Raw genomic sequence first — 23,392 nt, 5'->3', positions numbered from 1 at the left:
CCTCCACTGATTCCCCCTCCTCTCTGTGCCAGCTGCCAGGAACTATGTGCAAACTAAAAAGAGCCTTGAAACAAGCTCTGAGGAGAAGAAAGAAAGCCGTTGAAAAGTACTTATTAGTCCATTGTTAAAGCAAAATCCAGCCTCTTTCTCCCTGCCTATGCTATGCCTGGTATTCCTAACATTACTGGCTTCAGCAGCTTGAGAACATGACCAGCTCAGACCAAATTAGCACAGCAGGTATAAATGAGGGAGAGGAGGGGTCAGCTGGCCCTGCTCAGACCCACCAGGACCTTGGCACAGCTCTGTACCTCCCTGGTTGTGGCTCTGGCTCATGAGAGACACGAGGAGGGTGCTCCTGCACTGAAACTGGAGGTGCCTCAACACCCAGCTCAGCTGGAGGTGGGGAAAAAGCTCATTTTAACCTTTCCCCACCTCACATCACCTCTCTCCATCATCTCCCCAGGTCACAGCTCACCCTAATGCTCCTGAAATTGGAGGGAGAGTGGCCCAGGGCTCAGTCTAAGCCCAGGATGAGACTGGAGATTATCACAGGCTTCAGGATCATCTCCCTCTCTGCATGCTGGATACAGCAGGGCACAGAAAAGATTTCAAGACTTTGCTGGCCCCCATGAACCTTCATCTGCTGGAGTTCAGCAGCCTCAACTGGACACCAGGAAGAGAGCTGTAAGGTTTTGAAATTCCTGCATCCCACCCTGGTCTACAACCAATGGATGAGACAACACCATGAAGGGCTAGAGGAGCTGATGTGAGGATGGAGGTGTCTCAGCAGCTCAGGTTGGAGTTTTGCTCACCTCTGTTCTGTGAACCAGCATCCACTTCCCATCATCACCTGGTTTATAAAACTCCAAGAAGGGGTCTGACTTCCCAAAAAGGTCCTGGAGGGAGAAGAACAGGATGGGTTACATGGTGCTCTGCAAGCAGCAGAGGTCCAAGGGAGATGTTTCTGTGGCACTGCCAGCCCTGCAGACACTCTCCTGTCCCCGTGGGGCCAGGTCAGGCATTATGGCAAACAGGCAGCACCCACAAGCAGTGTCCTGGCTGTGTGAATTCCTGGCTGTGTGAATTCCCTGGATTTCCTCAGCACATTTTGTGAGCTGGGTGTATTGGCTCCCCAGCATGTGCCTGTACCCAAAAGCTCTCTGGACACAGATGCCACAGAAAACAACCCCAGCTGGGAGGCAGCTGCATTTGGACTTGGAAAAACATCCAAAGCCTCAGAGGAAAAACCAGAATTTTGAAGTGCATATCTTGGGGGAGAAAGGAAGAAAATCCACCCTCCTACACACAGCAGCAAAGCATAAGCAGAGGAAGTCTTTAAGGAGCGAGCTGCCCTGGTGTTGACAGGGATCATGTAACACCCTGAGCCAGCAGCCCTGAGTCAGTGTGTGCTGCCTCTGCTGCCAGCATCTCCTCAGATAATCCCCCCACAAAGGCTCTGCTTCATGGGAACGTGCACACACACACACACCCCCCTGCTGGGATCAGCTCAGGGGCTGCCTCGGGAGGAGGAAGGCACCGACAGGGAAACTCCAGCTTTTCTAGGCAGAGCTTCGTTCCCATTCAGAAAAAAACCCAAGGAGCTGCTAAGAAGAAACCAAATCCCAAATATTCCAGACAATCTATGGAGAATTTAAGTTATTTCAGTTGGGTTTTCCTCCTAGAGGAGGGTGGGTGTCTGAATCCTTCAAAGAGCTGGAGGAACTTTTTATGGGTTTGTGCTTCTGAGTGATGCAGTGGGGATGTGAGGGGCTGTGCATGGGGAAGGAGGAAACGTGGGCACTCCAGGATCTCCTGTCCACAGCAAGCCCAGGAGATGGCAGCTGGGATGCACATGGGTCCTAGCAATGTCCCAGCAGAAAATCCATCAACATTTCCATGTAAATCCTGTTTCTGAAGCCAGCCAGGAAAGTGATTTACTTTTACTTTTTTACTTAAATCACTGCAAAGTGTTTTGGCCTGGGGAAACTACAACTTGCTTCAGTCAAAATTCTTTTGCAGAGAAGCAGACCATAAAGGCTCTCTAGTGAGATGAGGGTATTTTTTTTCCTACCCTTTTTCACACATTTGTAGGATAGAAACACAAGCCATTCCTTCTGCTGCTTTGTGGCTATAGCACAGCTCTGATCCTGCTCACCCACCACCTGGGCTTGGCCCTTGCAGGCTTCACAGAAGGATTAAAGAACCAGTGGTGGGTGCCTGACCCTGTCTGTGCTGGCTTCACCTCCAACCAAGGCAGCTTCCCCAGTAGCCCAGCGTGGGCTGGAGGAGGCACTGGGAGCTTTGAAGGATTTGCTGCCATCCCACGTGGATCAGCCTGGCCTGCAAAGTCCAGTCAGCCTTGTTCTGTTCAAAGCAGGGTGGGAGATGCCTCCAAGCCACAAGATTGTGGGCTGCTATTTTAAAACCTCAAACCCACCCACATCTCACCCCTGCCAACCTGGCAGGAGGTGGGAACTGAGCAACCAAAGGAGCTCAGCAGGCTGGATCGATCTGCAAATCAATCCAAGAAGTGAAATGATCCAAACTGGGTTTAACACACCATGTAGAAGGAGTGGGGAGCTGCCACCTCCAGCAGATACAGCTCCCTAAATCACAGCTTCCAGCAGCAGCCCTGGCTTGCAGCACTTGCAGTCCCCCAGCCATGCTGGAGCATCACTGTCCCCTCCTGCTGTCCCCACTGCTGTGGTGGCACAGACAGCCCTGGGCTCCCCATGGCTGGTCCCAGGTGGAAATGTCTCCTCTTCTGCAAGATATTTTATCTTTCAACAACTCTCCCAAGAACTGGTCATGAGGTATGAGAGCCTCAGGCTGAATATGCTGCTGACATGCTCCTGCTTTGCAGTTTCAACATTTAAATCAAGGTAGTGAGATGCAGGTGGAGAGGATGGAATGTGATGGGGAGGAGGACCTGCCTGCAGCCTCAAAGAGATCCCAGCCTCAGGGCAGCCCTGGCAGAAGGAGCTGCCTGGGGCTTAGCACTGCTCCAGGCTGGCTTTGTGGCAGAATAAGGGATGAGCACAGCTTCAGCTTGGTGTGTGCACTGAAGATGATCCCTGACCCCACCACAAAGTCCTGCGAGATCCAGGCCCTCCCTATAATGTCTGAGCCTGCAGCTGTGCTCCCAGCCCCATGCTGTGTGCTACCAGATGCTGCAACTCCACAGGCTGCAACCTCAGCCTTGGTTTTCTTTTGTTTATCCAATTTTCCAGTGTCTTTCCTAAGCTTAAACAAGTTTTACCCATGTCCCACAGCTGCATTTCAACCATAACCAAAAATTACACATAAATATTGTTTTCCATCCAATACCCCCGTTCAAGGGTCATTTTAACTTGCATGAAGTGACCTGAGCATCCTTTGCTCATGAGCAGGACTTGGAGCACTGCAGCTCTGTCCTGCATATGGGAATTGGCAAAGAAACTTTGTCAGTTCTTGGTGGTCACTGAGCACAACCCTTCTGCTGACACTACAGATGAAACTGAGCTGTTTGTTACCTCTTAACTGGGGCATTTGCACTAGGCAGGGTAAGTAGAAAGGTGAGAAGAGAGCCATTTCCAACAGGTGGGGAAAACAACTTGGATAAACCAGATACCCACTGAGTTTTATCAACAGGACTGGGTGAGCCCCATCTTCTGCCACACAAATACCCTTCTGCCTGGCTGCTTGCTTTACCCTGTTTTCTGAAACTGAGGGCCATCCTGCCAATAAAACAAGCTCTGGAGAGACTAGGAAGAAGGAAAAAATAATATTCCCATGGATTGCTTAGCAACAGGAGTGGTTCAAGAGGAATAGCTCTGGTTGCCTGGTAAATAAGGTCAGAAGAAGCTGCTCAGAGAGGCTTTAAGAACTGTTTCCTGTGCATCACATCCAAAGCAAAGCTCATGTGCTACCTGCACTTACTGGGAGAAGAGAGGCCCTACACTTTGGAACAGAAGCAGATCTTTGCCCCATTTCCAGAGGGGCTGAAGGTGACAGCCAGGAGCTCTCAGCACATCTGAGATATGGAGTCAAAGGTCATCAAAACTTCCAGCTCTGTCAGGAGGCAATTGCAAACAGCTGCCACTGAGGCAATAAATCTGCTGTCTCTGAGATATGCTGATACACAAATGCCACACGGAATCACTCCATCTGGAGATGTGTGATGAATAGTGACAACAGGGAAACTGAGGCACACTCAGAGGATCTCACCCAGTTTCACCCTGAAGTTTTCTCCAGTGGGACTGATTTCTGTCACTGCTACACACAAAGCAGAGGTTTCTTTAGATCCCAAAGGCAGAAATTTAACATTGCATCCACTCACCTTTTTATCCAGTTTTCTGCCAGCCATGCTCAGAGTAATCACCCTGTTATCCGAGAGCTCCTGGGCAGCTATCTGAAAGACAAGGGAAGGCTGCATTCATTTTCAGCATAAAAAGTTAAGCTCCTGGTAAAAAATTCAACCCCTTTCTTGAGTGTTATGCTGGACTTGGTCTCACATGGCTTTTCTGCACCAGGGCTCATTCAGGACCTCCAAGGAGGAGAAGGACTGAGCCAAGAGGAAGGAGAAGCCACCAAGATGTGCCACCTCATCCTCCGTGCCCTGGGCTGGGCATGGCAAAAACATCCTTGGGGAACATTTCCCTCAGGGGAAATGCTGCTGGAACCCAGGAGTCATGTCTTCAGATGGCCACCTGATAGGGCAGCCCCGAGGATGAAGAGCCCATGGGTGCTCCTGAGGAGCTGCAGCAGGCAGGAGCACAGCCCAGACCCCTTTACTTGGAGAGACTTTATTCACACATGCTCCAGAAGGGCTTTGACTGCCAGCCCCCACTGGGCCAGTTTTGTCTGGAATACGGTCTAATCAGTCTCTTGGTATTTTAAAGGAATGTTTATAACAAAACCCCACATTTATTCACTTTTATTACAAGCCATTTTCTGAATCACTTGTCTTTTTTTTTCCTGCCCAAGCATCTGCTCTCCACCTCTCCTTTCTCTGATCTCTTGAGGTGGGCTGAGCTGATCCCCAGCATTCTCAGCTGCATCCTCCTTCTCCCAGGACAGCCAGGAACACAGCCTGGACATTATCCTTGTGCACAGTGTCCCAAGCATGGCTGCTTGCTGCCTCTCACAAGGGGCTGTCCTGCACTGAAATGATGCACTGTCATTACACCAAGGCTTCAAGAAAAACTTGCAGAACTCCAGGGGACAATTTTCTAGGGAAGGAGCAATCAGGAGGTTATTGGCTCTTAGGAGAGCTGGGGAATTGGCAGAGATGAGGAGGCAGAGATGCAGCTCCTGCATCTGTCTGGGCAGCTGAGGGGATGAGCCACAGCTCCTGGGCAACCTCCTGGCCTTGCCATGGTGAACACAACCCTTTGGTCCACAGAGGACCCCCATTCATTGCATATGAACCCCAGTTTTCCCCTCTGCCCCATTCAGGAGTTCCCTATTGCCATGCCATGGAATTACTTTTCTCTCCCACCTAATCCCTGGTGGGTGCAAGCAGTCACCAAAACCAGCAGGAGGAAGAGAAACTGCAGGGAAGAGGATGAAATCTGCCCTTTCCTCAACCCCACAAAAGCATGCCCAGCTGGAATCCAGCACTTTAGGGCTCCTGTAGGCTATGTAAAAGCCAGGCTGTGCAGAGAGGCCAGGAATGTCCTTGTGCCACCCTGCCACAGTTGCTGGTGGCATCTTCTCTTGGCCAGCATGGACAGCAACAACATCCCCACCACTATGTCCAGCACAGGGGTGCAGCAGGATTTTAAAGATTTAAATGTGTTGTAAGATTTTAAAATTGACTTCTACAAACACAGAGGTTTGCTTTGGGATCTCCTCTCTTCAAACCCAGGGACCCCCACACAGTCCCATCTGTTCAGCCAAGGCTCTTCTGCTGCATTCACCTGTGTGGCATCTCAGCTAGGAAAATGGATAGTTGGGCACAGCTGAAGGGAAAGAGGACAAGGCAGTCAGGTTTTGGCTCCAGACTCCCTGAATCCTGCTCCTCCAGTGGTGTCCATGGCCTGTGCTCCAGCACTGCACCAAAAGCAGGGAAAGGTGCCCACACACAGCCCTGATGGCATCACCCAGGCCAGGCCAGGATGAAAAAACCCAGATCAAGAAATCTTATCAGTTCTACAAAATGAAGCAGATGCCTCTGCCCCTTGGATGTTTAATGGCACATTAGTGACACAACAGGACCTTCCTTTCTCTAAAGCATGCAACCGTTGAACTTGACTGGAAACTTTTCCAGCTCTTCCCACTCAAGCATCAGATGGGATGTGAGAGCCTTGGGAATGGCCTCACTTCTGAACCTCACTGTGGCTTTTCCCCTTGCATTTAAAGACTAACTGCAGCAATTAGGAGAGCAAACAGAACAGAGATGCAGCAGGTCCCAGGCTTTTAAACCTCTCCAGTGCTTTTAAACCTGACACAAGTTTAACTCCTTGCTGGCCTTTCCTTCCACAACTTTGCAGCCCAGCTGCACATCTCACAAAACCCATAACACAGCAGAGATCCAAAAACGATGGGAGCTGAGGTAAGACAGAAACACACCTAAATTTAGTCTCTTCTTTTTAAAAAAAGAACATTGCTGAAGAGATCCGCAGCGGGAAGGCCACTGCCCGAAGGGGTCTGGAGCAGAAGCAGTGGCTGTTGCCATGAGAGTTGTTGCCATGGCACATCCTCATCCTACAAACAAAATCACCCATCCCTGCAAAAGGAATGAGCCCTATTACCTGTCACTGCACCAGAGAGGTCTGAGCAGGCGCCTTCTACCAGAGAACAAACAGCAGCAGCACAGATTTACTCTGTACTTCTGCAGACTGAAGCATTTTTTATTTCTGAGACTGCAGCAGAAGTTGAAGATTCAGAGTGTTAAGCACGGGACAGACATTGAGCAAGATCCTGTCCCAAATAAACTGTTCTGTCCCAAATAAATTGTCCTCCAAACAGATCAAAATGGCCAAAACAACAAGAGGCAAAGGGATAAATATTCAAGAGCTACACCCCTGTCCCAAATAAACTGTCCTCCAAACAGACCAAAGTGGCCAGGAGAACAAGAGGCAAAGGGAAAAATATTCAAGAGCTTCACCCCAATCTCCTGGAGCCCCTGTGAGTGCCCTGCCTTGCCCCCATCCACCTTCAGAGGCCCAGTAGGAACACAAAGGAGCCAACCTACCGTGATCATGCCCTTCCCAGCTGGCTTGCCATTCCCCAGCAGGAGAGTCCGTGTTATTTTCTTGCTGGAGACAATCTAGAGAAGCCAAAGACAATAAAGCCATGATTGTACAAGTGATCAAAAGCAGACTCATAAGCAACTGATCATTGCTCACGTTGGTTAATTCAGATGAAGTGTTTGCAGGAGTAGAAGAAAGGCTCCAATATGCAGGGATGGCTACGAGAGTGGGAATATCACCAGTGACACCCCACCCCTTGGGGAACCCAGGGACCTTGGAGGAGACCAGGGGGTCCTCACACACACAGAACCACTGCAATTTGTTCCCAGCAACATCACACTCACTCCCTCAAGGCCCATTTCACATACTTCTACCACGACCCCTGCTAGCACCTTGATTGCAGGACATGTTTCCATGGGTGGATCCTGATTACAAGCTGGATGCTCCCCCCCAGCATCACTCTGGACCCCCTGAGCAGGAACAGCACCCCCAAAGGCATGCAAAGTTCTTCCCTTCACTTCTGGTTTGTAACAGAACAGACAGAATAAACTGGGAAATCAATTAAACCCCTGAGATTTTTCCCAGCTCAGTGAGTTTCAGTCTCGTACAGGTCTGGAGAATCTGTAATTTTTCCTTATGAGGTGCAGATGCCCACATGGAGATCCAGCAAGCTGCTGGAGCCACCTGTGCCCTGACCCCACATCCAGTGGGTCCCCCTTGAGTCTAGATGAGCTTTAAAGGTCCCTTTCCACACAAACCATTCTGTGATCCTGATTCTTGCAACTTTAAAGCAAAACCCTTTACATTTGTGAGGAGCCAGCCACGTCCCAGTGCTTTTGGTGCACAGGAATCACCAGGCAGTGTAACCAGATCTCTGTGCCACACTGGGTACAGGCAGGACAAACCTCACAGCCCTGGCTGGCAGAAACCATGGACACCCTCCAGCCTGGGGTCTGATGCCATTTCCCTGCATGTCTTTTGGCCACAGAGGTCATACAGGCCTGGGAATGATCCAGGTCTCCTTTTAAATCCTACTGCAGACCTCATCAGATGCACTCAGCAACCTGGCTGATCTGACTGAGCTCCAGTGCAAACTCAGAACTGAAAAGTCAGATCCTCACTGCCCAGTTGTTGCTGCTCACAGCTGTTCTCTGCCTCTGGGAGCTCATGGAAACATCTCACCAAGCCAATTCCAGCCACCAGGAAACCCAAGGCAGGGTGGCTGACCCCACAAGCCCCCATCTGCTTTGCTTCACTCCTCTCCTCACCCTGCCCAAGTGCCACCCCCCAGCCCCTCTCTGCCCCACAGCTGGGCTGTGCTGCCAGCCCAGGGAGAGGAGGCAAACAGCTTTTCAGGGGAAAAAGAGAAATTAAAAGATTCCTCCATTCCAAGCTGGTGTCTTTGTTGAGAATTAAATATCACCAAGACGCTGATGTTGGAACTGCTGCAAAAACTGGGCACAGGTCAAGGTCTCCTTTGCAGAGTGAAAATACTGGGGTAAGTTAGCAGAGTTCCAAGCTCTCTTCTTCAGCCCTTCCACCTCCCTCCCCGCTGCACATGGATAATGTTCTTCCCCAACAGGGGCCTGGAGAGCCCTGGGCTGCTGCAGAGCCACACTCAGGAGCAGCAAGGTTCCAGCTGTGTCCTTAAGTCCATGAATTCTCTGCTCCCACCAAGACCATGACTTTCACATGCAGCTCTTGCTGAGCGGCCCCACTCTGGAGCTGGATGTGTTTCAGCACAGCAGAACCAACAGTAAAGGATGGGTTTAAGCTGAACCATTGAACACAGGCCAGAGCTGCTGCCTGCACTCCCTTAACTTCTGCAGGAGCAGAATTAGGTCATCACAGAGCACTTTCAAAATTCCAGTCATTAAACTTCAAACCCTGTAAATGTCAGTGCTCTTCTAACCTGTCAAGCTCTTGAGCTGCCCCTGGTGCTGCCTGCCACATGCAGTGCCATGCTGCACTCTGTGAGCAGAGCAGTTGTGCTTGTGAGCCTCCCTGAGCACCCTGAGCTCCCTCCCCGTGCTGACCCACCCATCACAGCACCTCCTTCCTCCCCATCCCAGCACTGAGCACTCCAGAAGCAGTTTCTCCCAGCCTGTGCATTTGTGCCAGGTACCACAGCAGCCCTCAGCTGCTGGATGCTGCAAAAAGATGGAAAAAAAACCCCCTCATTCCCAGCTCCTGAGCCAGAGGACAATGACATTTGGAGAATGCAGCTGCCAGCTTCTAACAGGGTCTGGGCTCATGAATGAGAAAAACCTTCCAAAAACTTATAAATTGCATTGTGTCCCAAAAGCTTTTCCACAGGAAGAGCAGAAGACACATTCCAGCACCAATATGCTCAAGCAGGAGGAATGTTTTGCTACACAACAGCGATGGACAAAACTTTCAGAAAGAGAAAACCCAAACTGAGAAAGAAAGGCAGACTACATGCATCCTAACTTTAAATTTCTGGAAGTTTCCCAGGCCCAAACTAGGCCCTTACTATAATCCATGGTGAAGAGAGAGCCAGAAGCTTCCAGCTGATGCCCCTTTGCCAGCACCAGCAGAAACCACACCATGACCAGCTTAGAGTGGAGCAAGCAGAAATCCCCTAATGTGGAACAGCTCAACCTCAACAGCTGAAATGTGACAAGCAACTTAAATCTGTCTTTTCAGGAAGGAGCCAGCAAACTTTGCATGGGGTGAGAAGAACAGCGGTAACCTCACCACATCCCTGTGTTTGATGTGTTTTGGGGTCCCCTTTGCTGCAGAGACCCCAGACCCACCGTGCCCAGGGTGCAGGAGAACTCGCCCAGGAAGTCGTGCTCATACAGCTGAGTGCTGGACTTGTCCTGGTCAAACAGGGCAAACTTGAGCTTCTGCACTTCTTCAAAGTGGTAGTCAATGATGAACTTCTTGGCAAAAGCTGGGTTGAGGTTGTTCACAGCTGTCTCTGTCCTGTCCAGCTGCAAAGAAAAAGAGGCATTTAGGCAAGTGCATTTTGCAGCTTTGTCACTGAAACTGAATGCAGGCAGAGCCAGCCAGAAACCCCGTGGTAACCACAGAATGAGCACAGCAAGCCCTCAGCAGAGCTGTCCCCAGACACAGGCTGTGACACCAGGGTGCACGACCTGGGATCCCTCTGAACACACAAGGGCACACCATGCAGAGCTGCCTCCCGAGGATGGGGTGCATGGACACCTCTCCCCACTCCACAGCCAGGATGGAAGTGCCTATTCAGCCAAGGCTCAGCATGGATTTGAGCATCACTGAAGCCAGAATTGCTTCATTTGCTTCCAAGCCCCATTCTCCCAGGAGCTGAGGCTCTCACACACCTCTGATCCCCAACGAGACCCTCACAGCTCTAGTGCCAAACTTGCTGCTTCTAATCTGTGCAGCCAGCAACAAGTTCAAGCAAAACAAGAAGTGTCATGAGCCAAAACACAACTCTCTAGCATTTCCCTCTGGAACTCAAACCAACTTTCTTCTTTATTGGCCTTCCATAGATAAAAAGATAAAAAAACCATCACCACAGTCCCTTTTTTCATAGATTTCATCAAGCATTAGTGGCAACAAGAGGCTGGAAGGGCCCAGAGACAAAACTTCAGTAGATATTGTCACCAAGAGCTATGGCAAGCAGGCTGGAAGCAATGATGCCCCTGATGAGTTGGAAGGGCAGGCACAGAGAGGAGATGGAGACTGGAAGAATGTGGGGAAACTGCTGTCAGAGGGAAAGCACCACAGCTCTCTGCAGCATCCCACAGCCAGGAGCAGGGACAGGAGCAGAGGAAACTTGGCAGGCAGCTGGTGGAAGTGTGGGTTTACACACTGCATGGCACAGGTGGTTACAAAGCCTTGTGTGAGCCAAAACAACACCCTGAGGACAGCCACGATGAGATGCTGGAATGCTGCTCTGCAGAAATGGAACTTTGATCCCAGCCCCATAACTCACTCTGCAGGAAGGGTAGCAGCTCCAGCAGGGATCCTGTCATGAGCTTGCACAAAGACAAACCGCCAGGATTTTGGCCAAAGTGTTAGAAACTGGGGAAACTGAGGCTGAGAAGAGCTGGTGTATTTACTTCTGGAAGTCCATGGGCAAGGAGAGTCTGAACTCTAATTTCAGAACCCATATTCCCCTCCCAGACATGCTAAAGGGCAAGTTTAGAGCCTGACATGCAAAATCTCCTCATGAAGCTGAAAGGGGCAGGAAGGGCAGGGGCAGCAGAGTCTAAGAGCTGAACAAGAAACACCCAGAGCTGGGGGGGAACCCTGCAAAGCAAGCAGGAGCTCTGTCAGCAGAGCAGCAGATGGTATCATGTTGGTATCACTGCTCAGCCTGAAGAAGATAAGGCTCTGCAGAGACCTCAGAGCACCTTCCAGCATGTAAAAGGGTCCAAGAGAGCTGGAGAGGGACTTTGGACAAAGGTCTGGAGTGACAGGACAACGGGAAATGGCTTCAAACTGACAAAGGGCAGGTGTAGATTAGATGTTCTGAGGAAATTCTTGCCTGGGAGGGTGGTGAGTCACTGGCACAGGCTGCCCAGAGAAGCTGTGGTTGCCTCATCCCTGGAAGTGCTCCAGGCCAGGTTGGATGTGGCTCTGGAAGGTGTGGAAGGTGTTATGACAGCACTGGCACTTTGCCACATCACCCTGTTATCCCAGGGCATGGTAACATGGATATTAAAAGAGAAGGAAGCACAGACACTGTGTCAGATCACACTGCCCAGTGTGATTTTATCAAAAGCTGCTGCCCTCAGTGTCTGGACCATCCCATCTCCCTGTGGCCAAAGCCTCTGGCCATGCTGTGACCCTGGCTGGCATTCCACCCTGTCCTGCAGCCAGGACACCCAGTTCTGGGCAAGGCTGAGCTGCCTGTGCATCCCAGATCCAGGGCAAGACCTCTCTGGAAAGCAGCTGCCATCCCTGGGCAGCACCAAGCAGGCTGTGGGACCGTGGGATGTCTGCCAGGGCTGCTGAGCCAGAAATAAGCAGAGCAGAAAAAGCCTCCAAAAAAAAGGAAAAAAAAAGAAGAAGAAAAAAAAAAAGCAAACACATACCTTAGTCCCAAAGAAACTCATTCAGCACAGAAGGCAGGTTTGGAGGGGCTCAGTGGAAATGTGGTGAGTTTGCTATTTATACACCCAACCATCACAGGGCTTTTTGCAATTGCTCGCTTAGTCTGTCTTAATTGCCAAGAAACGACTGAAGTAAAGTAAATTTACTAAAGTAAATGCTGTGTTCCCAGAATAGGCACCTGCTGCACCCCAGGGAACCAAAGCCAGCAACTGCAGTGGGCTGTGAGCTGGCCAGGGCCACACAGCTTCACACAGACCCTGTCTGCTGCCATCCCTTACCAAAGGAGCCAAGCATCTGCTCAGGGCTGAGCTGGACCAGGAGCAGAGGCACCCACAGCTCTGCTTCATTTCAGTAGCACAACACACACAAATCCCCCTCCAGCCCCAGGAGGAGGCTGCAGAGATGTTGCACAGGCAGCAGAGATGGGTTTTAGGTCCATCCATGTTCTTGGAATGGCTGGGAAGCCAGGGACCAAGGGAAACCAGTCCTTTCACACCTAGACCCCAGTCTGAAGGAGATAACTTGAGGTCCCATCTCCAGCTCTGTTCTGGAAGAGGTGGCTGAAGGAAGGGTATGAAAATCCCAGCCAGCTTGAGGCAAACTTGGCAGTGATGGGACTTTCTTCAACCCCCCAGATCCAACAGTTTAATCCCCTGCCCAGTGCCAGTGTGAAGCACAGCAATATCCCCAGCTGAGAGCTGCACAAGATTTGAGCTTTGTTTGGTGAGCACAAGCCACCTTGCTGGTGACCATCACACATGAGACCTCTTCATCACCATCCCTCACTGCCAGCAGCTCCTGCCATCCCCTTCAGATCTGCAGGAAAGAACGGGGCCTTGGCCACCAAAAAGCAGAAAAGCGCAAGGGTTTGTAAGAGCCAGCCAGGCTAATTAAAAAAATCAGTTTGGGTAAGAGCCTCAAAGGGCCACAAAGACAATTAGAGGGATGGAGTGCCTCTCCTGAGAGAAAAGGCTGAGAGCCTTGGGATTGCTCAGAAGAACAGAAGGGCTCAGGGAACACCTCAGGACACCTGAAAGGGCTGCAGGAGAGCTGGAGAGGGACTTCAGACAATGGCACAGAGTGACAGGGAAGGGGGGAATGGCTTCAAACTGACAGAGGGCAGGGTTAGATTGGGTGTTTGGAAGAAATTCTTCCCTGTGAGGGTAGTGAGGCTCTGGCACAGGTTACCCAGAGAAGCTGAGGCTGCCCCATCCCTGGAAGTGTTCAAGGTCAGGCTGATGTGGCTTCAAGCAAGGGCCATCGCAGGGGGGTAGGAATGAGGTGATCTTTAGGTCCCTTCCAACAGGAACCATGCCATGATTCTACAATTCTGCAAATTGAGCAAAAAACCAGGAAATCGTCTCCAGCAGCAGTCCTTGTGCTCAGTGACTGCACTGGAGAGTCTCAGAGGGAGGCTGGGACCTTCAGCACCCCAGCATGTGGAGGTGCCTCATGCCCCAGCATGGGGAGATGCTGCCTGAAGTGCCAGGGGAAGCAGGTGCTGAAGGTGCAGGACTGCCTGGGTGACTCAGTGGCACAAAGGCAGCTGCAGGGCTGAGTCATGTGTCCCTTGTCCCTGTTCCTGGCACCACAGGTCAGCTCTTTCATGGCTTCTGCAAGATAACATCACTGGGTAGAATATTTAAACATCACCCATCTTCACTTCCCAGCCTGTGGTTTATTGTGCCTCCCTCCCCCACTCCTCCAAGGCTGATTCACAAAGATTTTTAATTCCTATTAAGCTCAGTGAGACAAAATAATTGTATTTGGGAACAAATGTTACAGCTAGAAAGAACAGTGAGCAGAAATCTTCCTGCTGGCATCAGCTGGTGCCACAGCCCCACTGCCCAGCTCAGAACCAGCACCAGGGCTGGTGCCAAAGGAGGAGACCCACCACCACAGCCAGGTCCAAGACCCGGGACATGTCCCTAATCTGGTGTGGAGGACAAAGGGGCAGTGGGGTGGGAGGGTTCCAATGATATTTTGTCCCATTAGGGCAAGGGGCACATCTGTGTGGCCAAAACCACAGAGAACAAGCAGGTAGCTGTGAACCACGTGCCATCAGCTGCCAAGAGTCCACCTACATCCCATCCAGAGAGGTTCTCATGGGCAATCTCACCTCTCCTGACCCTGCCTGGCACCCAGCCATGAGCCAAACCCACAGAGCATTCCTGACACCTGTGAGTCAATGCCAGCAGTGTCCCACTGGGCAGAGCTCAGAGGCACCAGCACACCACACCCTGTGCCAGCCCATTCCAGACCTGCTGACACCACCAGCAAGCTGCTGCTCAAGGCTCAGTCCAGTGCCTACTGTGCCAATTAGAGAGAAGCTAAAAATAGCAGAAAAGAAAAACAAAAAGCTAAAAGCACCAAACATTTGTATCACATAGAAAGCTTCGGGATCAAAACCGCTGGACTGAGACATCACTGACAGGAAGAAAAATTCCTGAAAAGCACAATTAGGTCAGAGATGACACCTATCAAGGCTAGAAAGCTCATTAGTCTCATCCAGGCTGAAAAAAGTTAATTGCAGGCTGTGGCAAAGTGAGGTTTTCCCCTACACTCTCCCTGCTGAAGGTGAGATCACCCGCTGGACACCTGAGGTGGTGCTGGCCATTCACCAGCTCCTGGGCCAAGTACCTGAATGAGAGCACCTAATCTCCCAGGAACTGGGAAAATTTTTGTTTGGTTTACACAATTTAAATCCCTCTGTGCTCATTTTCTGCTGCACCCAATGTGGGTGCCTGTATCCACCACATATCCACACTCTGCCTACCCTGCTCCCCCCCAGACCAACCAGGTATAAAACAGAATTTGCAGTTAAAGCCAATGCCCAGCACAAAGCACTGATGGGGGAAGGACCAGTTGTGGCACAGAACAATTCACACACTGGTGCCACACACAGCCTCAGCATCACCAAGAAAGCTTCCACTGCTGCTCAGGGAGACACGAACATGAGCAAACCACAGGAGGAACAAATCCACACATCAGCAGGACTTACCTCCACCCACTTCCCATTGACTTCCATGAAGAGGACGCAGAAAGGGTCAGATTTGGAGGTGACATCCCTGTCCAAGAGGTTCTGGCCGCAGATGGAGAGCTCGACCTTGCAGACACAGTACTGGGAGCCCACAGGCCCCGGCGGCGAGGGAGGCGCCGTGTACGCCATGGGCCCGGGGGACAGCAGCTCCTGGCACTCTGTGGGACACACAGGGACAAACCTCAGTGTGGGACACACAGGGACACACCTCAGTGCTGGGGGCACCAAACCTCAGTGTGGGACAGCACAGGGACACCATGGGCCTGGGGGACAGCACCGGGACACCATAGGCCCAGGGACAGCAGCTCCTGGCACTCTGTGGGACACACAGGGACAAACCTCAGTGTAGGACAGCACAGGGACACACCTCAGTGCTGGGGGAACCAAATCTCCTGTCAGCACTGATGAGAGGTGCTGCCACATTTCACAGAGAAAAGCAAGGCACAACACACAAGATTTTTGAGATTCACATTCTCTGAGCTTCAGAGAAGGAGAAAACACAGTTCTTATTACTTGCTGCGCTAGTGTTGTGCTAAAGTAGAATGCAATATGGAGATTGTTTAGCCAAAGTGAAGATGTTTTGTTTCCTTGGCCTATCAGGGCCAGGAGTGTCTCTGTGTGTGTGTGTGTGGATTGTTGGGTGACAGCCACAAAATTTTGCGCAGTGTGAGCAGCTGTGTGCAGAGTAAATGCTTAACAGATTCAATTTAAATAAAATGTATATACTATAGTACAATAAAGTAATTAATTAGCTTTCTGATATCTATGGAGTCTTCTTCATCATTCTCTCTCCTTTGCTGGAGTTGCCTTTGATTTACAATAGAGCTGGGCACACACAGAGCCTCTTGCTCTGAGTTACTTAGGTGATCTAAGCCATGAGGTTCTCCTGGCTCCATCTCCCAGGCTGTCCTGAGTGGAAGCCCAGCAGAGCACTGACCTGCTGGGAGTTTACTCCATAAATAACAGATTTTTCAAGAAAAGGTAACATCTTACCCCCTCAAGGGAGAGGGAACTCCCCAACCTCTTCTTCCAGCACGCTGGGCCTCTGTTTGTGCTGAGGAGCCAGACTCCCACAGCATCTTTGAGCACACACCTGACTGCTGTCTGTCTGTCTGTCCCCAGGCAACACACCACAGACCTAAGCTACGAGGGGCAAGCTTGAGCTCTGCTCTGCAAATCATCATAGGGAAAGGGGAGAGGCTGTGAGGATGAGTGTGATGCAGGGCAGCTCCAACCCTCAATCAGCCCCATCTCCACCCAGCTCAGAACAGTGGCTCTGGCAGCAGGTAAAAAGTGGCAATAGTTGTTTCAGAGCACTGAAGGCACATGTGACAAGCACTGCATGACCTGAAGCATGATTTACCAGGCCCTGACTAAAAATCCATTTAAAATCTTACCAGAAGCCTGCTACCAAAGCCATTTTGCAGAGATAAATGGGTTTTATACCATTATTAGTGCAAAACCTCATCCCACAGGACAGTCTTGACTTCTGATATACATTTTACTTGTCATGAATCACCAGTGGTCTTCAATGGAGAAGAAAGGGGAGAAAAAGAAGAAAAAAAGCATTTTTAGATTAATTTACACTAACAAACTTTTGTGGCTATTTTTGCTAGTGGAAAGTGAGCTCTTCTCAGCAGCTGCTTCAATATTTTTTGTCTTCTTTTTCAAGAGTGGCTCCTAGCTCATCCACTTTATCTGAAGCCCTCAAACATTGCCTTCTCCACCTTGATAAACCATCTGCTTCTATTTGGCATTAAAACCCCAATTAATATTATCTATTTGTTTTGTCTGGGCATGAGTATTTACAAGCCCTTGTGCTGCCAGGAGCTGGGCTGCTGCCCTTTCCCCTTGCAGCTCAGCTTCCCAGCTGGAATGGGGAGGGAGGGCAGGGACAGGGTGATCCCAGCAGGGCTGTGGAAGGAGCTCTGGGCTCACCACCAGCTGTCCTGAGTGCTCAGCCCTGCTGTAAAGAATTCTGAGCAGAAAACAGCTCCAGCTCCCAAGGCTTGGAGCCTTCTCCTCCTGCCTGCCAAGATCTCTGCTTGGCACTAAGTCACCAGAAACAAGCTTGGTTTTAACCCCCAGCAGTAAACAGAAGCTCTTCACCCCAGACTGCTGCTCAGGAATGAGTGGTAAAACCATCCCAGCTCCATAAGAACTCAGAAATTTCTCCAGAAGAAGGAAAACCCCATCCCTGGCTGCAGACACTTGTGAGCATCACCAAAACAGCACCCACGTCCGTTTCCCAAGCTCCCCCTTGCTTAGACCAAGCCTGACTGGTGCCATCAGTGACTTTTGTGGGCTCTTACAGAAATCACAGATCATCCCAAAGAAGGATCTCCTGCTCCCTGGGATGGACACAGCAGAATTTTGCATGGTATCACTGCTGGGTGTCAGTACTTCTGTGTCTGTTTCAAATATGCCTGGTATTGGCCATGAAAAGAAATTATTTCCTTAACAAGAGGAGATCACTGGATTTAGGGCCTAAGATTAAGATTTAAGATTAAGCCCTCCCCAAATGTTTCTTCACCCCAGACTGCTGCTCAGGGAAGAGCACAGCAGGACAATGCCAGAACAGCAGCAGGGTCACACCCAAATGGTGGCACTGTCACACCAGCACAGTGGCACACATGGGAAACCTTCCATCCACTGCAGCTTCAAGGAGGAAAACGTGGAGAAGCAGAATTCCTCATGGTTCATCCACCATGGCTGGGGACCAGCCCCAAGGTGCCCATCCCTGCTCTGCTCCACCCCAGCCCATGTTGCCAGCTGCAGCTAAAGTGAAGATTTTACTTAATTAATTTTCTTTAATGCACTGATCAATGTCCTAAAACAGCCAAGCCTGTTCTATTTATGCCGGTGTCTGTCTACTGCTTCCTCTGAGAAGCAAACATGGGGCAGCTGTGCTGGCATGAACCTGGTCCTGCCAGAGCAAGGAGAGCTGGGCTGGGTTTTTCCATCTCCCCTTCTCCCAGATCCCAGTGCTGTCTCATAAAAAGCAGAGGCAGCAAATGACTCAGTGGAAAAACCTTTCTTCCCAGGGCTGGCAGACACCAAAACATCCTCTTGGTTTCACACACATCTCCCATACTCCAGCCCCTGAGCTCAGCCTGTCTGGCTCCCCAGGGTGGGCATGTCACAGGCACTGGGATGAGGAGATGGCCAGCACCAGCCAGAGCAAACCCTGGAAGCCACCTCTCCTGCCATGGATCCAGCACCTTCCACAGGGCCAGCTGTGGGTTCAGCCCCTGCTGCCTCAGAGGCTTCACATCTGAGGCACCACCAGCGAGCCAGCGCCATCCCAACACCCCACAAAAGCTTTAAATTCAGGGGGTATTTGAGCTGGGACCGAAAGAGTCAGTGTGCCATCATCTGTATTCCAGCCTCTCCTCCCGTTTTTGTTCTCCTCTCCCCACATTTGCTGCCCTGAACAAAGTCCTGAACTGGCTCAGCATCCACAGCCAAACATTGCCCTGTGCTCCATCCCAGCTGCCAGCTGAGCACACACACGTGGTGCCCCAAGGGAACACAGCCAGGGTACCAACGAGGGCTCTCAGGGATGAACCTGAAGCTTTGGCTGCCCCAGGGTCCCTCTGCTATCAGGAGATGTCACAGGAGCAGAATGCAGGGACCCCATCACCAAATCCTTTTTGGGCTTCCAGGACCTTCTGAACTGAACATCTCTGTGTTTAAAATTTTCAAGTACTTTTCTTTTCCATGGCCTGGTCACTTCCAAGCTGTTTCATGTCCACAACAACCCACAGAGAAGGGTTTTGCTGCCTGGGGGCACACACAAGCCCTGAAGCTGTCCTGAATATCTAGCAGCCCCAGAGCAGAGTCTCATACCATGGCACACCAATCTCTACTGCAGAGCAAAATCACTTTTACAAAGCGCAAAAGGGTCAGCAGAAAAACCTGGGAGCTTCATTTCCTCAATTATCTGGAAAGGAAAGAGGGGAAGGAAATATCTGATTTGCAAAGTAACTCCTGACTGAAGATGTTTCCTCTTCCCTGTGCAGAAGAGCAGCCCCAAGAGCAGCAGCTCCTCAGGCCATGCTGAAGTTCTGTGTTAAACATTAACAAGAAAAATCAGCAGAAAAAAAATTAAACTGTGCTTTAGGTAAAACATGGTGGAGGGGGGGGGGAGCTCAATCTTAATAGTGCCCTAAATTCAGTGACCTCCTCTCATTAAAGAAATAATTTCTTTTCATGGCAAATACCAGGCATATTTGAAACAGACACAGAAGTACTGACAGTGATACCATGCAAAATTCTGCTGTGTCCATCCCAGGGAACAGGAGATCCTTCTTTGGGATGATCTGTGATTTCTGTAAGAGCCCACAAAAATCACCTGCAGCTGTTTTCCCACTAAGGCTGTCCCACTACAGCCCATTGCAATTGTGGCAGCAAAATTCCTTCCAGGAAGGCAAAAATTGAGAGAGGAGATCAAACAGGTGAATTGGGGATGTTATAAATCACATATCTGAGCTCACAGGCAGTGGAGACACACAGGGAGAGCAGCAGTACCTGAGGGAGGATTAGAGGCAGTGAAAACAGGCTGTCATCAGATTGAAGCAGGAGAGGAGTGTGAGGATACACAAACTGGCTGCCCAGAGCAGCAGAAAAGCTGAAACCCAGGACACACGGAGTTGGAGACACCAGGAAAAGCTGGGATGGACACCTGAGGCAGCTCCCCACAGCACCACAGCTCACAGTGGTCACTTTCCCCTCTCCTGCTGACAAATAGAGCCATCTCCAGAACTCTTTCACAAAAACATCTACCTCTCAGTCCCACGCAGGCGTTTCAGTGGATTCACAGCTTGCCCCTGGTCCTTCAGCAGCCTCATTACCTTCTGCACACAGGTGCAGTCAGTCTGGACACAGCACCTTGCTGCTGGTCCCCAGCAAACGCCTCTGCCACAGGCGAGCAGCCAGGGAGGCAGAAAGGGGATGCTTGGAACATCCCTGTACATGCTCCTTGGGTCCCTGCTACTGCCAGAGGAGCTTCACCTCTCCCACTGGGCAGGGAAAGTCTCAAAACTGCCCCTGAGCACTCCAGCACAGGCAGCACGGCTGGGACTGAGCTCAAATTCTCCCAAATTCAGACACCGGGGGGAGACCCAGCAGACAGAGGTGCCCAGGCAGGGCTCTTGTTTCCAGCCTGAAGCACAGGTCCCACAGCCAAGGGGACTGTACTGAGATACTCTGGTGCCTGATACAGAGGGACGAAGTGTTTCAGGACAACCCAATAAAGTGATATCTCGAGTGATCCCTTCCTGATGGAAACTGTCCCTGATGGGCTACAACAGACAATGCTGCTGGTGCTGACAGCTGAGCTGCTCACAGCAGCACTGCAAAATTCCCTCTCAAGGGCTGGTGGCCACTGCTGTGACAGCGACTGCCTCTCCATTTCACTCTTGGGCCATCCCAACCCACAGTGCCAGCTCCTCTCAGGCCCTGCTGCCCCCAGAAATGCCCTCACCCACCAGGTCTGGCAGGTTTGGTGCAGTGAGGGCAGCACCCTCCTTGCTGAAACCCCAAGAGGCTGCACCAAGCAGCACACGGGCAGAACCCAGCAAAGCTTCTGCAGGGGCTGAGGATCAGCAGAGCCCTGAGAAGCCACCTGAGGTAACCTGGGAGTCACAAAACTCCGAGGCAAACCCTGCGGCACCACAGCTGGACACCCCCAAAGTGGCTCATCTCATTTTGAAAATGAGAAAAGCAGCTCCAGAGCACTTTGCTGTGCCCAGGGCAGAGCTGAGACAGGCACTGCTGATGCCAAGCAGGGATCCAGCAGCTCCAGCAGCCTCTGTGCCATCCCCTCACGTGGCACAGCAGCTGCTGTGGCAGTGGCATTAGGGAAGAGCCTGGCTCACACTGAAGGATGGCAGGGTGGCAGCGACTCCTCCTGCCCCGTATCCCTGCTCCTGCACCACCTCACAGCCCTGACCACAACCCCAAGGGACCCCAGTGACCACCAAACTCGCCACCCTGGCTGGTTCCTCCTTGGAGCAGGAGCTGGAAGGAGCTGGGGCTGCTCTGTCCCGGGCAGGAAGGCAAAAGCCGCTGTGCCAGCATCCCCTGTGGGGAGAGGAGAGCCGGTCCCTCTGCCAGAGCAGGGCACAGCCACTGCGCGGCCACCGCTCCAGGACACAGGATGGACACGGGTCCTCAGGGAGGGGCTCACGCCCACAGAGACACCAAAACTGGAAATATCAGCCAGGGAGGGGAGAGGAAACCCAAACAGCTTTAGGTGCTTCTGGCACGGAGGCAGCTCCGGGCAGAGCCTGCCCGGGCACTGGGGACCAAAGAGCAAATCTGTTCTCCAACCCTCTATAAAGTCTGAAAATGCCCCCCCCCAAGTATCTAAGTGTGTAACCCTACTCACCGACGGGAAATCACGAGGATTGAGTGAGGTGTTTCCGCAATCCTCAGTGTCGTCGCAGAGCCGAGGGCTCCGGGCTGGCAAACGAAAGCAAAACTCGCTCCTCCACACCCCGCGGTGACGCGGGGACAGACGGGGAGCACCGCTGGTGACACGGCCGGGAGGAGCTGCAGGGCCGGGGGCGTGCTCAGAAAGTCACAAAGTGAAAAAAAAAACCAAAAACAAAACAACGCAAAAAAAACCGCAAAAAAAACCACAAAACCCCCCCCAAAAAACCCCACAAAGAAAACCCACCAAAACCCACAAAAAAACCACCAAACCAAACAAAAAAAAAAAAAAAAAAAAAAAAAAGACCACCAAAACAAAAACAAAAAAAATCCACAAAAAATCCCACCAAAAAATCACCACGGGAAAGAGTCCTTCCTCCAAACCGGAGAGGAAACAGGGGCTGTGCTACCAGGCAGCCGCCCAGGGGTGCGTGTGCAGGGGGCAGAGCCCACCCTGGTGCCAGCCCCGCACATCCGTGCCCTGCTCACAGATCCATGGGTGCCTCCCCGGCTTGCTGCTCAGGCAGGGGAAAGGGCAGACAAGGAGCCGGGTGAGGTGGGAGCGCGGAGCTCCCCCTGCTCGGGACGCACAGAGCCCATTGCCGTCCCCACGGGCTCGCACGTATTTGGCTCAGATGCGCCAGGAAGGGTTGCACATTTTCGCTTGACTACGAGTTTGCTCTGGGGCTCAATTTAGGGAAATCTGTGATTCAGGGCAGAAAACATCGTGATGTCACTGCGAATCGTGGCGCTCGCATCAAGCCCTGCACACAGCCGCCCTACAAGGCGGACCCAAGGGAGGGTTCGTGTGCTGGCTCTGCACCCACCGTGTTCCCAGGCTGGAATCCACCTCCTGCCCCTTCCCAGGCACAAATCCACGCTGCCCATTCCAACGAGGGACTGGGAGGCTCAGTCCTGGGGGAGCCTCTGTCCGACAGAGAAAATCACCAAACACAAATCTCCTGCCTCCCCAGGGCAGCGATGCTCTTGTGAGACACCTGCTCCAGGTGGGACACACAGGACATGCAGCAAGGGAGGAGGACAAGGCACTCTCACGGTTTGGGGCATATTTGAGCTTCCAGTATTAAAAATTTTCTGCCCCATCCTAGAGGAGACATATGAAAGCTGGGCACACTGTCACAAGGAGGAGGGGGGATAGATCTGTTTCAAAACTGGATTTGGAGGAAAAAGTGGACTTAATTAAAGTCTTTACATTCCATCCCTATGGAATGTAAAGGATCAGGGCTGTGGGGAGGGTGGCTGGGCTGCAAAGGACACACAGCCAGCAGGGCCCCCTTGCAGGTGCAGAGGGAACCTCCCACATCCCAACTATACACCATGTACATAACAGGCTGTTTAACTTATTAACCACTTTCCTATGCTGTTGAAAACAAAAATGCTGGCTTTCTGAATCTTAATTGGATTCCTATTCCCAGCCAACACCATCTATCACATGTGAGAGGGGAAGAAAAAAATTCATCATTTATGTGATCAGAAATATCTTTAACTGCTTTTGAAGCTCACTGCATGTCAGCCTAACCTCATGTCAGCCAGAACAGCCCCAGCAGCAGGCAGCTGTGCAGGTCCCTCCTTCCCATGCACTATTTCATCCCTAAAGCAACCAGTGCTTCAGAGCTGATAAGATAAATAAATATTAATTCATGGGTATTTATGT

General features: G+C 51.3%; 1 protein-coding gene across 5 annotated transcripts in view; it reads right to left on the bottom strand.

The window, feature by feature from the left end:
* The window catches only part of CPNE2 (copine 2), a 49,199-nt gene that overhangs the window by 22,107 nt on the left and 3,700 nt on the right, over positions 1-23,392 (bottom strand). For 4 of the 5 annotated variants that reach the window (XM_074550859.1, XM_074550860.1, XM_014269107.3 and 1 more), the window contains exons 2-6: positions 15,244-15,440; positions 9,953-10,132; positions 7,178-7,252; positions 4,319-4,390; positions 813-896 (exon numbers count right to left, since the gene is read on the bottom strand). In XM_074550859.1, the coding sequence (XP_074406960.1) occupies positions 813-896; positions 4,319-4,390; positions 7,178-7,252; positions 9,953-10,132; positions 15,244-15,411 (579 nt within the window). In that variant the 5' untranslated portion in view covers positions 15,412-15,440. Of the gene's footprint in view, positions 1-812; positions 897-4,318; positions 4,391-7,177; positions 7,253-9,952; positions 10,133-15,243; positions 15,441-21,673; positions 21,826-23,392 lie in introns of those variants that run through there. The other variant, XM_005489903.4, reaches the window with a different exon arrangement.

Source organism: Zonotrichia albicollis, chromosome 13 (genome assembly GCF_047830755.1).
Source record: "Zonotrichia albicollis isolate bZonAlb1 chromosome 13, bZonAlb1.hap1, whole genome shotgun sequence".
Classification (NCBI taxonomy): Eukaryota; Metazoa; Chordata; class Aves; order Passeriformes; family Passerellidae; genus Zonotrichia; species Zonotrichia albicollis.
The sequence above is the reverse complement of the archived record's forward strand: the minus strand, read 5'-3'. Positions and strand labels throughout refer to the sequence as shown.